General features: G+C 40.7%; 1 protein-coding gene across 8 annotated transcripts in view; it reads right to left on the reverse strand.

Annotated features, from left to right (window-relative positions):
* cspg5a (chondroitin sulfate proteoglycan 5a) overlaps window positions 1–19,184 on the reverse strand; it is a 60,663-nt gene extending 41,479 nt beyond the window's left edge. For 5 of the 8 annotated variants that reach the window (XM_084944099.1, XM_084944097.1, XM_084944095.1 and 2 more), the window contains exon 1: window positions 18,621–19,181. In XM_084944099.1, the coding sequence (XP_084800225.1) occupies window positions 18,621–18,717 (97 nt within the window). In that variant the 5' untranslated portion in view covers window positions 18,718–19,181. Of the gene's footprint in view, window positions 1–18,620 lie in introns of all 8 variants that reach the window. The other 3 variants (XM_084944096.1, XM_084944102.1, XM_084944100.1) reach the window with 2 other exon arrangements.
* Between the last annotated feature and the right edge of the window lie 2,329 nt (window positions 19,185–21,513).

Raw genomic sequence — 21,513 nt, forward strand, 5'->3', positions numbered from 1 at the left:
CCCAAATAAGCCATGACATCAGAACTATTACTATGAAATATTAAACCATCAAGGGACTGAAACAGGGGTTGGGAACAGATCAGCGAAAACATCACCATCTTTTTGTATGTGACCTGGCCCTGTAAGCAAAGCAGCCCAAAGTGAATGCTTATTTATGGGTATCTAACACCAATGTACTCTGCCTATCACCAGGAAGAGGCTTAAAATCAGATCATGGGAACTATAAAGTTAAAAAAAAAAAGTGAAAACCTGATCAACTAAAAACACAAATATTGGCAATGTAACAAGAAAAACTGAAGGAAATGCAACATCTGTTGTTAATTAACTACATACATATTCAATAATGATTCAGCTGGTCCTGTTTGCGCTTTCCAGAGAATTTAAGTTTCACAAACCAGTGATCCACACAGTGACTTCACACGCGGAGCTTATTTGTCATTACAGAACGAACAGAGTGGGCTCAAGGAGGCTGGCTAGTAAAACAAATCAAAACGAGGCATGATTGGCTGTATCCTTATCCTTTGGTCGATTACTTCATCCGAGGGTGGCTTGTTGAGTCATGCAGAAAGCTGCTTTGCTGCCGCTCCCTCTTTGGATTAAAAGAATAATTCACTAATGTCTCTGAATGGTGAGGAGCTGGGATTAGGGATTACAGGACTAGAGAATGGAAGGGATTTGGGGGTGCCCTGCAGGGGGGAGGTGATGATCTTGGGGAGACTCAGACAAGACAATGTCTCGACAGCTGTAAGAAAACTGTAACCTAAATTTGTAACAATGACAGTGACTGATCATCGAGAGCGATCGCTGCGATACTATTTGTTATAATTCAGCAGAACATCTGTGCCTACAATGACACTCGCAGCTTGTTAACCTGCTGTAGGAAAGTCAGAATTTGTACAGTCAGCGACAACCTCCAGACAGTCAGTCAGATACAATCTTCTAGATAAAGATGGACATTTCCCTCCAACACAGATGGGCTTACCGGGAAACCTCCAGATCTATTCCAGCATATAAAAACCTTTGCAGCCATTATTGGATGCTATACAATTACTGTTCCACTGACTGAAAAAAAAATGCTTTTACCCTCTATGCAAACAGACACTATCCATGTCATGCAACAGCAACTAATTACCTACTGGACATCCATGAGATCATTCAGCCCTGACGAAACGCAGCAAAACACGCTTTGCTTGTTATGTTTCCTCGCACCAATGACAGCTTTCTCTTTTTTTTATACCTGGGTTTATATACACGTCATATATACATTTTTGACACACCACCAAATGAGTGTTGCACTCAATTTCGGTGTAACATGCCATTTATACCGTAAATCATAATGAAACATTGCACTTCATTTTCAGAATGAGTATGTGCCAGTTCTTTCTAGTAAACCAATCACAGAGAACCTCCCAACTGACCTCAAACATAGAAGTAATGTTCTCGACATGACTCTTACCGACTGACACGTTCAGCCGTCAGTTGATAAATAGTGGAATTTTTTCCACTAACGTCTCTGCTATTATATCTCCTGCTAGTTTTGCTATAAGCCACTAATTGATAATGAAAGTGTTTTAATAGAAATTTACATTGAAAACTGTTTCTTTTAGGCAGGTAGTTTTATTCAGAGGAAAAAAGATAAATGAATAATGATAAATAAATAAAATGGCTCTTCAGTCTCTTTTGGCAGAGACACAAGTCATATCAGGCTGTGACTCAGACTAAATTTGTTACGGCGATGGTTTTATTTAGTACTCTAGTTTATTACATTTTCCTAGATCCAACTTTCTGCTCAAATGCAATAGTAATGGTTCCAGTCAAAAAGATTTCCTAATTAACTGACTACTGTATCAGAGACCAAGGCCTAGTCAGCTCCAATAGAAAAGAAAACATTATGCACAATGAGTTTTTAATAAGCACAAGATATTAAAAAGGTCTTCTGCATGACATATTTATCTGAAGAGAGATCATATCGGCTTTATAAGAAAAGATCGTATCAGCCTGGAGTTTAATATTAATATTGAGTCTGACTGCAATATTCACCATTTATTATCTGCACTCATAAAAAGGACTGACATCACATTTATGTAACCTGTTTTGGGCATGCACTAATTCAAGTCACCAAAGTTGAGTCACCAATGATCCCCACACAGTGAATAAATGCACTCTTGGTCCTGTAAGAAGCTTTGGCTAACAGCCTCCTCCAAAAAGCATATGTGAGGATATCTGCGAGGATCTTTGCTGACTGCTGTTAATCTCAGATGGTGAGGCCGTGGGCATTTTAATCTCTAAACGTTTTCCTGAACACTCTGTGTTATCTCCACTTACACAGCGAGAAGTTCGTTAAATCTCATTGCCACCAAAATTTTATGACTATGACGAGATGTCTGACCAAAGCAAACACACGCCCTTAGATAGTCAGAAGCTGCAATCTAATAATGGTGTCACTTTACAAGTGCAGAAAAAAAAGAAACATCTGGCTTCTGAATATTTTGGTAGAGAAAAAGATTAAAATATCTGAAAATTGTAACTTGGAAAATTACCACAAAATTACAAATAATGAGCCTTGAATATGATAAATAAATTAAAAAATAAATAAAATATGAAAACTGTAGAGATAGACTGGCAAATTTATGATTTATAATTAAAAATATCACATCAGCACACATAAGTATAGGACCATAATTTACCCGACTATGTTACTTCAAGTTTAAAGCTGCAATATCATGAGATTGGGGCCTGTTGTATGTAAGTTCAGTGTGCGGTCTTATCATGCTTCTGGGATCGTGAAAACCTGCAGATACTCCCTCAGACTCACAATTATATTCACTGTATAGTAAACAAGATCACACAGTATGTTCAAAGACGCAGTACACTGCACTAAAACAAACTAATCCAAATAAGCGCACGTGCGTAAGGCTCCTTCCAAGCGGTCCTGTCATCATTAGGCAGTAGGCTGTCACATCAGCTGCAAGGTATTTGACAGGTGGAAGCCTTCAGTTTATTCAAGGATTCTTTTCTGGCGCTGCAGCATTGAGCTGCATCTTTGAAGCTGCGGTCATTCTGGGGCTAATCCCTCCAGCAGTCCCTCAATGTACTGCTGTTTAACACATCAACTGAGCAGCCAGAGGATAATATGCCAAAACCACAATCTCTCTATTGCTCCCTCACACACATTAAAGAAATGGGCTTCACAGTAACTACACAAAAACATTTTACATGCCTAATATTTGATGCTCACTAGAAAATTAGGATTTAAGATGCGTGCATAAACACACTGCCTTTCGTTTGCTTCCCATATCTCGTGCTCTTTGTCTACACACACCTGATGGGAATAGACTCACCGCATGACAGCTTGTCCACATGAGCACAATATCTGAGACAGACAGACAGTATTCGACATAACATACTCCTCCTTTAGCTGCTGCAACAAACCTGATGAATACAAACCGTACAGGCTGAGAAGCAGACAGTAATGGCTACAGCACAACCGTAGATAATGACAGCAGGGTGATGGTGAGAGATGATGACAAGGGAAGAAGAGAAGTAACACAGTGACAGAGGGGGGGGGGGGCTCAAAGAAAAACTAAGGGAGGGGGTGACAGTGTGAGGGATGGAGTGAGATGGTGAAAAAGCCAAAGTAAGAGTGACAAAGAGAGAGAGAGAGGAGGATACGTTCATGGTCTATGAAATACTCTTGGAGTTTTACTCTCACTGTGTCTGTCAGTAGCCAAGGTGAAAAGAGTACACTGCAAAGATCTCCTATCCACTCTGTACTGTCAGCTGTCAGTCACCTTAAATCTAACACTGTTTCTGCTGGATAATATTACAGTATGCTTCTGGTTCAACAGGCAGTGCTTAAAGACCATTGGTGTGTGCATGCTTGACAGCATTTGCAATTGGTACCATTCAACTTACACAAAATTGCATTAAGTCTCCAAGAGGTTGAACTACTATGATCAGATCAGATCAGATCCAGAGTCTGTGACATGTTTTGGGAGAATATGTACACTTTAGTTTCTAGTTCCACATTTAATATTCAGCTGTATTCAACTGTACTATCAGTGCTTTGCAGTATCATAGGTACACAACCAAAGTATTCAGGTCTCCACAAACATGTTGAATTAGCAGGGTGATTTGTCGTAGGCTTTCACCGACAGTAATTGCAAGGAGCCGTGACAGGCATGACCGAGCCTTTAGGACAAACATCTCTAATGACTTGTCACTTTGTTACCATACGGGACGTAAAACAGCACTGACATAATTCTGTTGTGAGATAAAAGTAATGACAGGACATTACGGAAACTGGATCTTAACATTGCTTCATTCTTGGCAGCTGTTTATGAGCCAGAAAAGCGTTATTCTGGATAAAAATGGAGGATGGGTGGAGCACAAAAATTACCGAAGCTGAGGCTGGCGTCGTGCCAGTTTCAAAATTTTTGGAGCTTGTCATTTGACGGCTTTTAGTGGAATAGAATAGAATAGATCTTTTTCCGTCACTGTTATAAGCACAATGAAACACAGTATAAGTCTGATTTGTAGGATTCAAAAAAAGAAATGAGTTCGGTTAGTTAACATTTTGTTATATGACAGTTTTTCTTATATTCTCAGTTCTTTGCACAAAGTAGATTTGTAATCAGCTCTCCTCACAATCTTTTGGGGTAACTTTACACAGATCTCATGTAGCCAGTATGCCGATATCTACTAAGCGACTCTACAAGAGCCAAACCTCTAACTTAAAGCCTTTTCTCTACTCTGCACAGTGAACTTTTCACCAGCAGTTTGCATCTCTAAAGCTTGAAATCAATGTGGATGTGCACTGACAGCTGATGCACTTTACTGACTCTGCATTATTCAGTATAAGCATTTTTTTCTTACATCTTTAGATATGCAATGTTGTGCAACCCGCCTACAGTAATTAAAAAATGAGTAAGGCACAGCCACAAAGTTTCTTATACTGTATCACCAATGAAAAAACACTCCAAAGAAGAGTAGAGCTGCTGCTTTAAAACTGTAGTTGCTTTAAAACTACTTGAAGACCTGTTCCTCTACACATGAAAGATAACTTTGAGCCCACATTCCAACTGCTAGACGCTGAGTACAGAAGGCTCATCTACAAGTTAGCACACTCAAACTTGTTTATGCACAATAACTTCTGCAGACAGAACTCATGCGGTCTGCTGTTTGAGATCACGGTGGTGTCAATGTGCCAGAATCCTCACTGTGCATCTGTGGACTGGGCTCCAGTTAAGTGCAATTGTCTTCCTTTCAATGGCTCATTAGCTTAATTGGATTAACGAGGAGGAACCGTTTGACAGACAGCTGGTTAAGGAGCTGCGTCTGTGACAGCCCGAGAAAGTAAGTTCTGCATCCCATCGGTACACGGCATGTTTATCCCACAGTTGTTCTAATAGGCTACAGGTAATGTAGAAAATTCACAATTTATACAGAATAAATATTTGCTATTCAGTGGTGGTATAAGTCACCTGAAGTACTTTAGCATTTTTAATGTGCACGATATCCACAACTAAATTAATAAATGGTATAATCAGGCTATGACTTATTGCCTTGTCTAAGACTCATACATAAGCGTTTCATTGTTTATGTTCATGCCTTCAGAACATAAGAGGAAACTTAAGAACAAAAGGATCAAAGTTTACGCTTTTCTTTGCAAGCTCCTTTGACTACGATGACCTGGATGACTGAGAACCTTCACAGACGATCAAAGTTTATGTAAATGCTGTTTACCTGTGGGCTCCGATAACCCAGTCTGTGTATGTGTCATTAAAAACAAATGATGTTGAGTCAGATCTCATTATGATTCGCCGATGATAGAAGCTCAACCTCCAACAAAACTAAAAACTAAAAACAGAATTTCCATAACACATCAAAGCAGTCTCATCACACAGTCAGTTTAGTAGATGTTCTATTGCTTTTAATCATATCACTAGTGACATCTTCAGTTCTTTTATTGCACATTCAAAACTCACCATTTGTTGCTTGGACCTTTTGATGGTGTGGCTTTGCACCCTGCACTTTCTAGGATTAAGAAATGTTCAGCCTCAGCTTTCACACCAAGAATAAATGGAAAGTTCTCAAAGTACACAGAAGAAATAAATTCACCCACAAATCAGCTGAGCAGGGTACATCATAGAGATCGTCAGAGGTTTAGAGCAGATACTAAAATGGACAAAAGGTCTGTTTTACAGTATCATTTTATCAGTGAATCACACCTCTAAAGTTTGGTTGACATTTGAACTTTGGTATTAAGCTGAAAATTGTCTCATCTTATTTTTAAATCAAAAGTGAGATTCGTGAGTTCATGAGTTGATAACATGGGGATATTTTTTATTTTTTTTTGCATTTTAGCAGAGTCCAACCTTTTGCCCCTGCTCAAAATAGTTTACTCTATAATACAGTAGGGTTTGCATTAAAAAGAAGAACTTAACCGAACGGCCTTATACCCGAGTAATGCCACAAAACTGGTTAACCTAAGCTGCAAGGTTCAGTCAGAGAGCGTCAGTATAGGATTTTGGACTCTGTCAGGGTCTGAGACACACCAGTTGAGGCCCAAATGAGAAACCACCAAAATAAAAGAGCCATTGTTTGTTTCCCTCCCACTTCAAATGAGACAATTAAACAGCATTACGCAAGACGACGCCTCACGCCGCATGTCTGTGAATCTGTTTATGGTTGAGAACTTGAGTGTGTATGTGTCTGTGCTGTCTCTCTGCCAGCACAGCCCACTGGTAATTGGGGTGGCTTCCAGCTCCTCCAGTGAAGGGTGTGGATGGTCATAATGAGAAGAGAGAGTTCGGCTTTAGTGTGTGTGTGCGCATCAGACTGATTGTTAGGGGGTGATGGCGCCTCAAGGCCAAGTGCTGTTAGCCTGTGCTGGCGAGCTGCCGACCCTCAGGCTTCGCCCTTTGTTTAACCCAGATCAGTTTGGAGAGAGGAAGCCACTAAACCACCCACAGACCTAGGGGACTCCGACTGGCCTTGACAGACTGTAAAGAAGAAGTTGATTGATAGTGACAGTTAGGGCCCGCCAGTCACTTTGGTGACCCAGACTGGACTTTCAAGGTGAAAGGTTGGACAGTGGACAGATGACATAGAAAGGCTTGTAAGCGTCCGTTTAAACACTGTGGTGCTAAACTGCCCATGATGCTGTTTTCGTGTGTCTACATTACAGTATTAGCTTAAAATTTGAAAGCATGTAACAGATTATCTGTAATCACTTGCTCTGCCAAGAAAAAAGAAAAGGAAAATTGGAGGCAGTGTTAATTTATTCATCAATCATAAAGTGCTGTGGAGTTGGGTTGGATGTGGTGGGCAGATAAAAAATATCTACAAGGGGAGGATCCTTGCAAAAAGCGCACAAAGTAGTATTTGTGTGAACTAAATAATGCAAATTGTATTGAAAGAGGGAAATCCTGAAAAGATCAGCATCTCTTTAAAATGCACTAAAGGTGAATAGTTACATGGTGCTAGTGGGAAGAGCACTGTTTCTCAAATGAGGGTATTAGTACGCCATATTCTCAGTCTTGGACTCTGTTACGTAGCTATGAGTGACTAATAGTTGAGTAACTAAAAAGTGAATATCTATTTAATTTTTACTGGATCTTCAAGCAGTCCTTTGGATCATCTTTTGTCTGTTTATGGCCCTTTACTTGACTTTTGCAAATAGAACTCATTGCATTAAAAAAAAAAATCCTGTAACCTACTAAATTACACAATTTTGTTATTTTGATTGAAACTTCTCACATTTATCTGTAAATATTTTAGCCAAAATCTAATCCAAAGGTGAACAACACAAACATCTACAGAAACAAAGATTGCAAAGTAGCATGACATAACAGGCTGTCATGTTGCTGTTAAAAGGGAATTTCTTCCCCTCTAGATATAATATTTTGTGATGGGTTTGACATACCAAAAGCATTTGAAAACCAATAGACTGAAAAATAACACAACAACTGACATGAGTTTCTAGTTTTACTAGGACAGTTCACATTTTTTGCTTTCTTGACAAAAAATGCTTTCACTTTGAAAACACCTTTATCTAGGTGCAATATTTGCCATTCATTTTTCATAGTTTATTGGATTAGTCATTATGGATTTAAAAAACCCCACTACAAATAGTATCTTTGCCTTAAATAAAGATTCATTAAAAACACAGCAATTTAACACCAATTTGATCATGTAGTCATGATAAAACCCGAGTCTATCCCCAAAATGGTTTTCCCAAGTTGTTAAAGGCAAAAAACAGGACTTTGGTGTTTTTCTAGTAGTGACTGGATGTTATTCACAGGAATGAGATGATTCTGTGAAGGCGCTGGCACAGAAGTGACCACAGAAGAGACCAGTGAAGCCCAGTGAATGGTGATGAAACAGAGTGACTGAGAGCCTCTTTGACTCATTCTCATTGATCCCAGCTTCAAATACCTGAACCACATGAGAGCCACAGACACATTCCTCATCTCTTATCCCATTCCCACACTCGTTCTAACGAATGGGACACAAGGCCTCTTTATCTTTACTCGTGCTGCTCATTAATATCGACATAAAGCAGCGTTCTGCACTCTGCAACTGTTTTTCCTCACTCTCTCTTATTTTTCACTCATCCATTTCCTTTCCTATTCTCTCTGACCTGCCATCTCCTTACATGCTCCTAACCTCCCCACATCTTACATCATAAATATTACTCATCATGTCATCCCTTCCTCCTTCACTTTCCCTTTCATTTGTGCAATTCTTCCTCTCTATCACCATCTCTTAATTTTCTCTCTCTTTTCACACTCTGATTTCTCTTTTCCAGTCTGACGCTGCCTTTTCCCCCTTCCGTCGTATAAATCCTTTCATTTCTGATTCTACAGGTGGTGGGATGGAGGAAGGATGTGTTGCCATGGATACACTCTCAGCCTCTCTAGGGTTGATGTAGTGCTCCAAACCCAACAAGAACGGCATACATACACATAAAACATACACTAACACACTCATGGACAAACACACACACATGCACACCAAATAATACAACATTTGTCTGTGAAGGTTGATCTCAGAGGTTTGTGCACATTTGCTCGCTTTTCCTCCACCCCTTTTCATTTCAGTGACAGTTGCGATTTGGTACAAGTCCATGCACACTGCACATGTGCATATGTGCATCTAAAGTTACACAGTTTGTTTTCCTCCTCTGCTGCAACAAATATGGGTTTATGAGAGTGCAACAGCACACTCAACACCCTCATCTGAAATTTGAATGCCAAATTTTTTGGTATTAATTTATGAATGGTGAGCAACAAGGATATCTGCTGCATCATTTTAGGCAGTTGCATTTAGGTGCCTTGAGCAATGAGTGGATGATTTCAGTCTGCTAGTAATTTGTTACCATTGTACAAGGAGTAGCTGGATGTTGTATGTGGACCTTGTTTCTGTCACTAGTATTGAAAAATGGTCAAACACTCGAAGCAACTTGCCCTCTGCTTCCCATGGAGACTACAAAAAATGTCATTATAAAGACTGCAGCCAGATCAACTTTAGCTCCCACTACAACCAGCTCACTCCGACTGTCTCACTCACCCACACCCAACAAGTTTCTTATAAATTAGGGTCAAGTATTAAGTTTTGTATCTCATAGTTTAAAAGGGAGAGAGAGAATGACCAGAATGCTCCTCTAAAAGGACAATTCTTTTCAACGCTTGTAGAAATTTCAGGTCAAATAGCATTGTGTTCAACATATAGCATCGTGTGAATTAAGCAAAGATCACACAAAATCATTGGTACTGACAAAAGAGACAAAGAAAAAGATTCAAACTGTTCTGACATTTACTAACTCAAAGTCAACTTACCCAGCTTGTAGCTGCCATTAGAATGACACAAACAGGAATTTTCTTATCTTATGTCCTTTGTCTCTACCTTTCAAAATCCTTACATATATTTCAAAAACTGAAGTGTTTTTTTTTTAAGTGTTTTGTTTAAATGACAATGATCTGGTTAAGTTTGTTTATGTGTAAAAAAAAATGTGTCTTGATGGAAAGTCATCAAAGGTATGACTGTGAAGGTTCTCAGTCACTCAGGTCATCGTAGTCTAAGGAGCTTGGAAAGAAAAGCGTCTGGACTTCCTTAAGTTGCTTGAAGACGTTTCACATCTCATCTGAGAAGCTTCTTCAGTTCTAAGGTCAAACAGTGGAGAGTCCCAGACTTGAGCCCTGTAGGAGTGTCCCCCCAAGAGGGTCAAGGACCCCATATTGATCCTCTACCTAATCACACGAGCCAAGGTGTGAAAACGGGTGTAGCTCGCATTCAGCCAAGGTTTCGGGTCAACTCATTGTGAAACCTGGCCCCACCCTATCATGTGATTTCCGAAGGTCAACAGGCCCAGGATGTGAGTGGGCGTTAAGGTGTCTGGGCAGGGATTTCAAAACTGGATTATAGATGGCAGACAGTAGGTGTCGTAAGCCGCCGCCTCTGTTCAAAGATGGTCGTTCACAGTGGACATAAATGGTATGACTTTTGTTTTTTTTAATTAATGGGATAACAATAAACATCTTTCAATGGTCCAAACACGTAGCCAATCACAGCAAGAACTCCATGCAAATGCTAGATAGTCTGTTTTGGAAAGCTTGGGAAAGATTTAAATATATAACTTTAGGAGTTAAACTGGGTCTGGGTTCACCAGCTTGCAGAAGACGATGAATAAACATGAAAAAACTGATGTTTTGACCCATCCATTCACCCCAGCCTACTCCCCTCATAGTTATTACAAAAGGCAAACCTGTTTATTTTGCATGAACCAGAATGCTGCTGCATGCATGAATGAATCAGTCAGATGTACACAGATCAGCATTTACTGTTAGCAGGACCAATATCTATCTGGACATTGTAATATAAGACTCTGATGCTGCAGATCCTGTGCTCATTAGTGTCAGAAATACTGGATTTAAAATGTTTTTGTCATGTTACCATGACAATTTCCCAAAGCCTGAAATCAGTTTTATTAAGACTAACTCTGATTAAACAATTTATTTAATGTCCAATCACTTAATGTGCTTGATTGGTGATAAAGACTAATTGCCTGCCTGCCTTGTGTGATACTAGAGTTTACTGTCATGCAAATTTGACCGTAAACTGTGAAGCAAACATCACACAATAGGGAAAAAAAAACACACTATGTAAACTAAATAAACCCAGCTGCATAATTATGTCTTTTCCTTCCTGGTTGTTAGCCACGACAGGTGTGTGTGCGTCTGTGTATACGCTCACAGTGGTGTGTGATGGGCAGACTGAATGTTAATATGACAACCTGCAGTAGAGGCGGGAATGCGCACAGCCAGCCAAGGAGAGGAGAGCTGGTGCACGAGCATGAACTCAGTGACTCGCATCACCAAGGACACGCTCTCAGACAGGCAGTCTAGCACCTACATAACACATTAAAAACAAACACTATTTAAGAGAGATAGACAGTAGAAAGCTGCTACTCTGTAGTACTGGTAACACAAAGAGACAGGTGCAAGCCTACACACAAGCGACAAAAGATCTGATTCATCTTTCATACATTTTTCACCTTTTGCCTCACACACACACTACCTGCATAAAGACAGAAACATGTAAATTAATGTTCAAGGGCATGCAGAGTTTGAGTGCGCCAACTCAGCACTGCAAAGGGAAAAAAAAGCGCACATCCTGTCTCATTTTGTCTTTGAGGGGGGAGAAAGGACAGAGGCACCCAGTGACTGTCAAACTGCTCATGAAACTTTGTCAAGGATTTTCATGACTCTCTTTAGTCAAAAAAGAAAAGGAAAGGAAAAAAACGGCGGAGGATCACTGCCAAGGACGGTCACTGACAACAATCACACCTGTGAGTCAGAGCTGCAGCAAAAACACCTGGGCACAAGGATGATGACATAAAAGGGAAGAAAATGAAAATAGAGGGACACAGGTGAGTTTTAGCAGTTTTTATCTGTTGCAAGATTACCAGTTTCACCATATCAAAGGCAGACCGTTCTCACTCCAGCATATCAGTTTAATTCTTCTCATTATTCTGTGGCAATTTTTAAAGCGTCAAGGCTATGTAAGAATATTTTTCCCATGTTCCTCTTTGTAAACCCAACCTATGTTGGGTACTTCAAACAGTGCAGTGTTTTAGCTATGAATGCAGGTGACTATTGCATTCATTTATATTACACACTGTACTTGTCCTGATACAAATAAACATTGCACTGCAAAAAACAGACGTCAATGAACACCACCAGCCTGGAAGAAGAAATGTCAGATGTGGGCTGTAATTCACAGGTTGTGGAACAAGGAACGGCGAGTGTAGGTGGACTCTGTTAATTCTGCTGCACTTGTGGACTCACTTTCTGAGCTCTTGTTTGAAACAATAATATGAGCGACACTAAGGAGCAGCTGTTCCAAGTGCAGAGGTGGGTGGTTTATTTAAATGCGACAGCACTGAGACTGGGCGTCTTAATAAGTATGGCAAAAATAACTCCGCTGTCACTTTGGTGATTTTGTCTACAAGAACAAATTAAGTCATCGCACCAAATGTGTGGAACTGATGCAGTAAATTTGCACGTTCAATCACACTCCAACCAGCGAAACCATTTAAACTACCATCAGTGAATAAATGTGATTACATTCAGCAGGAGTTCTGGTATCGCACTCTGCATTTATCTTCATGTTAAAGAGTTTTTCTTGCAGTATTGCTGTTGTTCAATTTTTAAAGAGCCACAACTTTTCTCAAATAAACACAAGAAAGAAGAAGAATATGGGACTGACTGCCCTTCCAGAGATACCCAACAGTTTCTGAATCAATTTATAATTTCTTTACTATGCATAATGAAAACACTCAGTGGAAGTATCACATAAAATAACTCAACATACTTTGCGTTCTATTTTCATAGCTTGCTGCTCCATTTGGCTCAGTATCTTCTTTTAAGGACATTATTCACTTGTGACCTCAATAAGCAAAATCTGACATTTAGTTTTATTAACTTAACAAATTATGCTTGTGTCGTGATGTATCGCTGAAACTATAAGCAAACTGGTACCACTTTGCCTGGAGCATACAACACACATTTTAGACTTTTTGTCCTTTTTCACTGGGCATTGCTACTTTTTGACAAATCACACATGCACACACACACTTTTGTGTAGAGGACAGTCTGTCTGCACAGACACAGCAATGCCAATAAAGCCCGGACAGCAGCTGGTCGGGTCAAGCCCGTGGCCACCCGCGTATGTTAGCAGTGATCTGTGGGCAGATCCAGGTGTGAGGATATTTCAGGTAAGATTAGGATCATATAGGTTCCTAACAAACAGATTTATCTGGGATGAAGCACATAATAGCCAATGACATGATAATGCTTTATACATAAGTCATCACATGTATAACTGTATTCATATAACGCTTCCTATACTTGGGATGCAACTTCGCATTATTTACACACACCACCAAACAGTAAGTAAGAAAGTAAAAATGCTAACAGTAGCAAACAGTACCTTTAAAATACTGCAAAAATGCACAACTTCAAAAGTTAACATAAAAGTTTCATAACATCCTGCTTGACTTATATCGTAAACTGTGGGCAGATTCACTTTGTGCTGAATACTACTTTAATCAAATATCCATCTGTGCCCTCATGTCAGCCACTGGAATTCAGATCTGTGGAATATCATCACTGTTGGTCACTGGGATATGTATGCTTCATAATACCAGGGGATGTTGCTTTGATATCAGCTAGCCTTAAATCAACTGACAGGAGCAGATCGATGTAATACTTTCAGCAGGGCTGACTCTGTGTTATAGTTGGCCCCGAAATCCAACTGAAACTTTTCAAACATTTGGTTATGTTGCAAATATGTAAGAAACTGATTTAAAATTATTTTTCCAAGACTTTGAAGAGGAAGAAAAGTCAAGACATAGCTTGGTAGCTGTTGGGTAAGATGGGGTCTAGCTGGTTGTTCTTCACTTCAGCAGGGGTTGAACAACTGCCTGTTTGAAGAGAAATGGTAGACCTAGAAGTGCTGATGAAGTTTATTTTTTAAGATTTCAAATGAGATTTAAATCTTGTCCTGTTTCCATTTTCTTTCTGATCTTCTGCTTTCCCTCCTAAGAGCTCTAGTGGCGTCACTGATCCAGGGTGACTGTTTAGGCCTGGGATTCTTCGGTTTATATGGAGTATCATTCTCCATAACTGAGGAGCAAGTGGTGTTTAATAAATTAGTAAGGTCCTCAGTGCTGGAATAGGGCAGGGGAGCCTGTACAGTCCAAATATCTGAGGCGGCTTTGAAGGCCCCACAAAAACTGTTAGCAATGGAGGAATTAATATAATGTGACTATAGGGAGATGTGGTTTTTGTAGGGGAGAGAGGGAGCAGCACATCAAAAATGAAAGAGAGCTGGTTTGATAAACAAGCATCAGTTATGTTTGGATTAAAAACTGGAATACCAGTTAACTAGGTCTATGGTGCAGCCCAGTTTATGAGTGTGTGCAGAGGGATGTGACCTTTATATGAACTGATGTGAGTCTCATACAGAGCATTAAAAGGCAAGTAGTATTGTTAATGATATGCATCACATCCAATGCAATATGCAATCCATGTTTTTAATATGTTAAAGCTTTTTGTGTCACTTTTGCTAAAGCATCAAAATAAAGCTACTAAGTGTATTACAGGAAATAACACAGCCTCAGTGAAGTCACAAGCCCTGGTACTCCTTCAGTCAGTGCCAAGCCTGGATAAATGAGGAGGGCTGCATTGGGCATAAAATATAGAATAGAGGAAAACGATATGCTGGGGTTACCTCACAAAGCGATCAGCTGAGAGAAGAAGTTGAAAATGAGTAATTAAAAAAAAAACATCTTCAGAGTGTTGCATCACAGATTCCTTGTTCTGATTCAAGGAAGACAAAATGGATATCACTGCTGTCTTTTCATTTTCTGTCACTTTACTAACAAGACTGCTTGTCGCTGCTAATTGCTTCCTGAACTCTGCTCTTTATACACAACTGCAGCTTTTTGGAAACGTCAGCCATCAGTCCTGGCTGCTCTGCATGTCCACGACACACTCATGCCAGCTCAGATAGAAGATATGATGCGGTATATAAAATCACATCACTTTCTGTGCTTTCTTATAAAACCTGGAGTGCATATGCAAACTCTGAACATGTAACAAGCACCAAGGCTAACTGTATATGAGCTGCAAGGTGGCATGAAGAGATGAAGACTGCTTTTATGTGCTGAGTTTAGACACTATTGTTTCTGGAGCCAATACTAAATTGGCTCCACTGGAAATCAAACACTGCGCCGAGTATGAAATCATTATCCAGAAATAATGAATAGACAGTACAAATAATGATAACATCTACAAATTAGAGCTGGTAATAAAAGACTACGTCCACTCTCAATGGACACAGACACACACATGCATGCATGGTCAGTAGGTGGAGAACCGCCAGACTTGGCAAGAAATGTAAGCATTAGCCAAAAATCCAACCAACATTTTGAACTTAATGGAATTCAAAGCGCGATCGCACATTATGCCCGTGATATGAACACACTGTTCAGTGGATGTGTGTGGTTTCCATGGAGACCAAAAGGTGGAGGATGAGCGAGTGCAAAGCCATTGTTCACCAATAACCAGAGCATAGACGGAGTAAATTTTGTGTTGCTTGCTTTTTACAATAAAGAGGCTGGACTGGGTTAGTGGAGTCATGGAGGGAGGATTTGGCTTGAAGATTAACCCAGTACACATCAAAGATAATCTGTCAACATGCAGATATGTGTCAGCAGGCCAGAAGAGAAGAAGAGAAGAGACACTGAGAGAAGAGGGGGGAGATGAAGGGAGAGCATAAGATGAGGAAAGGCTGCGTAGATTCATGAGTTTCATTACAGAAACAAGCGCTGGACACCGTTACGCCATCCATCACATATCAACCACCTGAAATGCTCATAGGGGATGGGACGACGGGAGAGACGGCGGCATAAAAGTGTTAAACACACAAGAGGGAGGAGGATTGCAAATGGCCACCGGAGAAAAAGACGACAGGAAATGAGTGACGAGTTTCTGGTCGGCTGTCATCGTCTCAGCACAGTTGGCCTTGGTCGTCTGAGCATCAGTCACAGATGTGGGGCAAGCTGCTTATTCACCGGTGAAGCGAGAAGATGTGATGATGATGATGATGTGCGTGTATGTGTGGATGGAGAAGGAGGAGGGGGAAGGATTGTTAGCCCAAGGTTGTTTTATGTTGTCTGCACCACATCAGCTGACCTATTTTTGTTATCCATCCACTTAAGGTTGAGCTGACACCAAATGCCTGCTATAGTGTGGACAAAAGACCCTAAATGAGTTATTGGTACTCAAGTTGAGTTTAAGGTGATCAAACTGTATTTTATTACCCTAAAATTCTTAGCTTGACCCACAAAGCTGATGATGAACAACAGCTGCTGAAAGAATTATATTTTCTTACTGACATTCAAGGGCTTAAGAGGTTGAATCATTAGCTCATTAGCACCTGGTGCTAAAATAATATGGTGAATTTGGGAAAGAATACATGTGTTCATCATGTTTAGCTCAAAGCAGTGCTGCCCATACACTCTAAAACAGATGATAATGTAGCTGTGAGGAGATTTTTTAATGATTCCACTGCAATAACTGGTGATTAATATTGCCAAAAAGATTTAAGCTTGGAGTCGTGGTGCAATATTAATACACACCTTTAAGGGAACTGCTTAATATTCTGAAAAATGTGCATACAGCAAAGACACCACTGAGTTGCTGCGCCCAGATTAGAAATAGTTCCAGCAAATAATTTCCACAATGAAGTATTTTAGAGATGCATGTAGTTGAATGTTTTTAACTTTTAGGGGGAAAAGGTTCCAGTCGTCCTAGAAAGCCTTGCAGCATTATTAATCCTCACATATAACTTTGCTTGGGATAAATACATTTAAAAAAATATTCATTTAAATGAATCTAAAGCTCTATCATCAATGTGCATTACATTGCATGGGTACGGTTTTAAAAACTTTTCAAATCTTTTAAAAACTGGTTTTCTTCATCACACTTTAGTGTGACAAAGCAGGAGAAACAGCCTGCTTGCATCCATGACATTAGTGCGGGAAACTGGAACAAAGGCTGCTGAATGAAATGACATAATTTGGTCGGAGGGTTAAGTCATTATTTTTGTTCGGCTGCTGCTGAATGTGTAGAAAGCTTCCACACACATTTATGGATTTTGCTCAGTATTAAACAGGCGGACAATAAAATATGTGGCTTTAACCTCACAATCACACTCCATGAATTTCAGCGAGCGTTATGAAAGGAATCAGCCAGATTATATTAGATTATAACGCCAGACTGATTCCATCTCGTGCACGCTCCTGCATTATTAATCTGACAGCAATGTAGCTCGGCCGTGCGCAATGAATCTCAGACAAAGACACACACACACAGAGGCAGAGGCAGAGAGCTTTCTTGTCTTTTTTAATGTTTTTTCCCCTTCCTCTCTGTGTATCAGAATGTCCGTTCAGATCCCTTCATGAATTATTCATCAGGTCCCCCCCCCCCGGCCCTAATCCTCGCCTTTGTGTCGCTGTAGTGCCAGTGCGCCTCCAGGGAACCGGTTTACTGCGTCGACTGGACGCTGTCACTGCCACAAATCTCTAAATTCTCCCAAAAATGTTCCTGCTGCTGCTTAATGTGTGCCCGCAGTGCTCAAAGTGATGATTTGCTGAGTTGATTTGTCGGTGACTGACGTCCAAAATGCCGCCGTGTCGGTGCATCGGCATGTCTTTAATGCTGGAGCCAGTTAAACGGTTTTTAAACCCTCCCCTGCTGCATAATGACTTACAGTGCTTGCAACACTGAACACTGAGAACATATAGTCGTATACTTCTATGACATCCCCATATAAGCCCTTCCACAGACTCACGGTAATATTTTAACTTATGTCTTAACACCCCCTCTTGCGCCGTGTCCGTATCACATGGGTTTATATTGACCCAGTTGTTGCCTCCTCTGGTGTTTCCATAATATATTCACGAGGACTTAAATTGCCGACTCGTGCGTTTATCCTGACCTGATTTTGCTTTATGCCATTTTTGTTTCTCGTAGCATCTCTATGACATCCCCACTGGGACCTGTGTTCAATGGTGAGCTTTCAGTGACCTAATCAGGACATTTTCTCTCCTAAAATGTAAAGATTCACACGAAATTGCACAGGAAGCCCTACAGCGTGATGTCCAGGTGACAGCTGTTTTACTGTCAATAAAATGTATATATTTATTTAACATATAGCCCATTTTCGACGACGCATCCTCCGAAATCAGATTTATTTCAGATTGCATTGATTAGAAAATGACCAATAAAACGTTATTAATATGGCACCCAACTGTAGTCTATTGAGTGTGAAGTGTTGCCTAACCTACAATCAGAGCCTCACTGACCTCCTTTCTGGCTGCCCTGTGGGAGTGTGTTAAGGTACCCTGAATCCACAGAGGGGACTTGCTGCAGCAGCAAGAAATTTAACAAAAAAATAAAAAGAAAAAAAAGAAAGGAAAAAAGAAAAAAAAATCAAGGAATAAAACATTTTGAGGTGATTAAACTGGAGAGTGAAGGGCAGTTTCTTACCGCGGACAGACAACGGGATCAAGTGCAGAGCCAGGACGCACGACAGCAGCGTTAGTCTCCAGCATCCCGTGCAAAAGATCGCTTGCTTCTCCTGCATCCTTGCTGTAGAGTGATAGGCTTTGATGGTCAGACGAAAGAAGAGAGAATCCTTTTTGCTATAATGTTAATAACAAGAGAGTTCGGTGGAGGTTGCAAAAAGTAATCCGGACAAGTGGAGCTGCTGATTTGCGTGCGGTCTAGACTCAAGCCTCCCCGCGCTTCTCCTCCATAGCCGCTTGGTCTCAGCTGTCTCCGCGTATCTGCTCCGTTCTTTCACTCGCTTGTTCAACGCAGTGAGGCTGGTTACGGCTCCATCGCCAAAAAGCGGCGGTCGGAGACGGCGGTGGTGGGGTGTTGGTGGTGGTGGTGGAGGTGGGGGTTACTTTTGGGGGAGTAGACACACGCCGTGGCTCGGCTTAGCTCGGAACGGATTGGTGCTTTGGGCACTTTGTGACTGAGAAGGGAACAAACGTACGGCGGTGTGCAGTGCGCTCGGCAGCCTTCTCATCATCTGGGGAGGAGAAAAAAGGGCCGGTGATGCCCCCCTCCTCTTCTTCCCTACGCCCCCATCCTCATCCCTCCTCCCTTCCCTCCCTCGTTCATTTTCCCTTGACGTCTCCCTACTCCTACTCCCCTCATCCTCCGGTTTCCTAAAACTTTCCCCGACTTTTTCTATCACCAAAGCCCTTTTATTCATCTTGCTTATCCATAAAACATTTTGTCTCCCCCCATGTATACATCTCCTACAATATTCTTCCTTCAGCTTCTTTTAATTGGCAGAAAAAGGTCTCCATCCTTCCCTCATATTCCATTACTTTTGTCCATTATTGCTGCCATCCTTACAATTTTCTCTGGCATTATTTTCCTCCTCACTAGGTCAAAAAAATCTTAAAACACAAACAGAACAGAGCAAGATATATGGTAAAAGTTCAAAACAGTTAAAACACTATGGATAATAATCTGTGCTTAACATAAATTGAAGTTTGCACAGCCCAGGCAGCTACAGGTTTAGTTTATGATTCCTAAAGAAGTGCTTTGACATTAGTCTCTAGGGGAAGCATCCATCCCCAAGTTATCAGCTAATCAGCTGTAGTAACTCACTAACTGATGGTACATTTACTGCACACATTTAGCTTGGAGGACTGGGCTGAATCAGTCTCCTTCACTGAGCAAAGAGGCCTACTACACCTGATGCTGGTCTTTTGTTGCCTAAGCATCTCCCACTAACACGCCAACCATTCCCAGTACTGCTGAATCTCCCACAGATCACATAAATCTGATGGACTACACTTTCCTCAAGCTTTTTTTATATATATATGTTTTAATCCTGGCAGCTTCCTCTTCTTCAAACTTCTTGTCTTTGTCTCTATTCTTTATAAATCCATCCTCTCTCAAAACACATTCCCTCCTCCTTTCTCCATTCATTTTGAACTTTTTTTTCTCTACTTCCTCATCCTAAGACACTTGCCCTTTCCCCTTTTTTCTAAAAACAAGTGAATCCTTTTCTGGGTGACTCTTTTCTTCCTCTCCCAACTTTTCCACCTCATTTCACTCTTTTTTAAGGTCAACATGGAATGTTGTCTTCCCATTGTTGATGGTTTATTCTTTCCATACTGTTTCATTCACCTCTCTTCATCACCCCCTCTTCTTAATGCCTTTGTTTTTTGTCCTTCTTCCTCTGACTCATTATGCATACATTAATTCATGTATGTATTGCAGAATATTTCTCATTCTTCATTTTTCCAAAAACCTTTCCCATTCTTCCTAAACCTTTTATTCTCATTCTTTAAGGAAGTTTCCCTCCTCTTCTTCACTGATTAATCATCCAGCATAATTGAAAGCCTCCTTTTCCTTCAATAAACATTTTCTTCGATTCGAGAGTCAAAGTTTTCCTCATCCATCACTCTTCCATTCCCACTTTTCTTTTTCTAAACTTTTCATCACCTCCACCCTCCTTCCAACCCTTTCCCACAGGTTGCGGTCATTTGCTATTCATCTGATCATGCTGGATCTCAATAGGAGTGCACTCTTCACTCTGGCCACTTTTTTTCTGATGAAGGAGATCAGTCACTATCGGAGGAGCTTTACTTTCCTTTGTTCACTGCATATGCGTGTCTCAGAGAGAATGAGGTAGTTTGAGATCATGTTAAAAAAAAAAGTGTAGTGCAGTCAAAACAACTAGCTTTGTTTGATGGTGTGACACAGAGACTCAAACAAAAGAGGGGGAGTAGGCCTAGAGAAGGGATGGGGGGGGGTCTGCGGTGAAAAGAGGGAGATGCACATGGTGATGAATGCCCAAGGGCCTTGGGGGTAATGATCGTGGTGGGGGTCGTGGGCATTCTTCCACACAAAAACAGCATAAAGGAAGAGAGCGAGGCTGGGCAACAGGAGGTGTTTTGTGCTTGTGTGTGCATGTGTATTTATATTTATACATATATGTGTGTGTTCTTGTAACACTACTTGGCTGCTTATGTGCATCTGTGCATTTGAAAGCAGCAGCAATGGCAGATTTTGGATTTTTTACTAAATGTTTAGCAGAATAGAAAATGTGTGCAGTGAATTGTGAAAAGTGGGTCACGAGGACAACTTGGCAGCTTTGATTTAAATAATATAAAATATTACAGATCCAGCATGTAACAAAGACCTATCCTCAACCAAAATACTCTTCTTCTCCCTCTCTCCTTCCACCTCCTGCAATGACCCACAGAAGCTTCAGTGTACTCATGACCACAATAATAATGCATCCACACTGCTGACCTTTCTGTTCATTTCAGCTTTCATCTGATTTTCTGGGCGACTGCTTTATCTATTCCACTGTGTGATGCCACTGACAGCAATGCTGGACAGAGAAGAA

This window comes from Perissodus microlepis, chromosome 11, assembly GCF_051167445.1.
Source record: "Perissodus microlepis isolate ML-2025 ecotype Zambia chromosome 11, ASM5116744v1, whole genome shotgun sequence".
Taxonomy (NCBI): Eukaryota; Metazoa; Chordata; class Actinopteri; order Cichliformes; family Cichlidae; genus Perissodus; species Perissodus microlepis.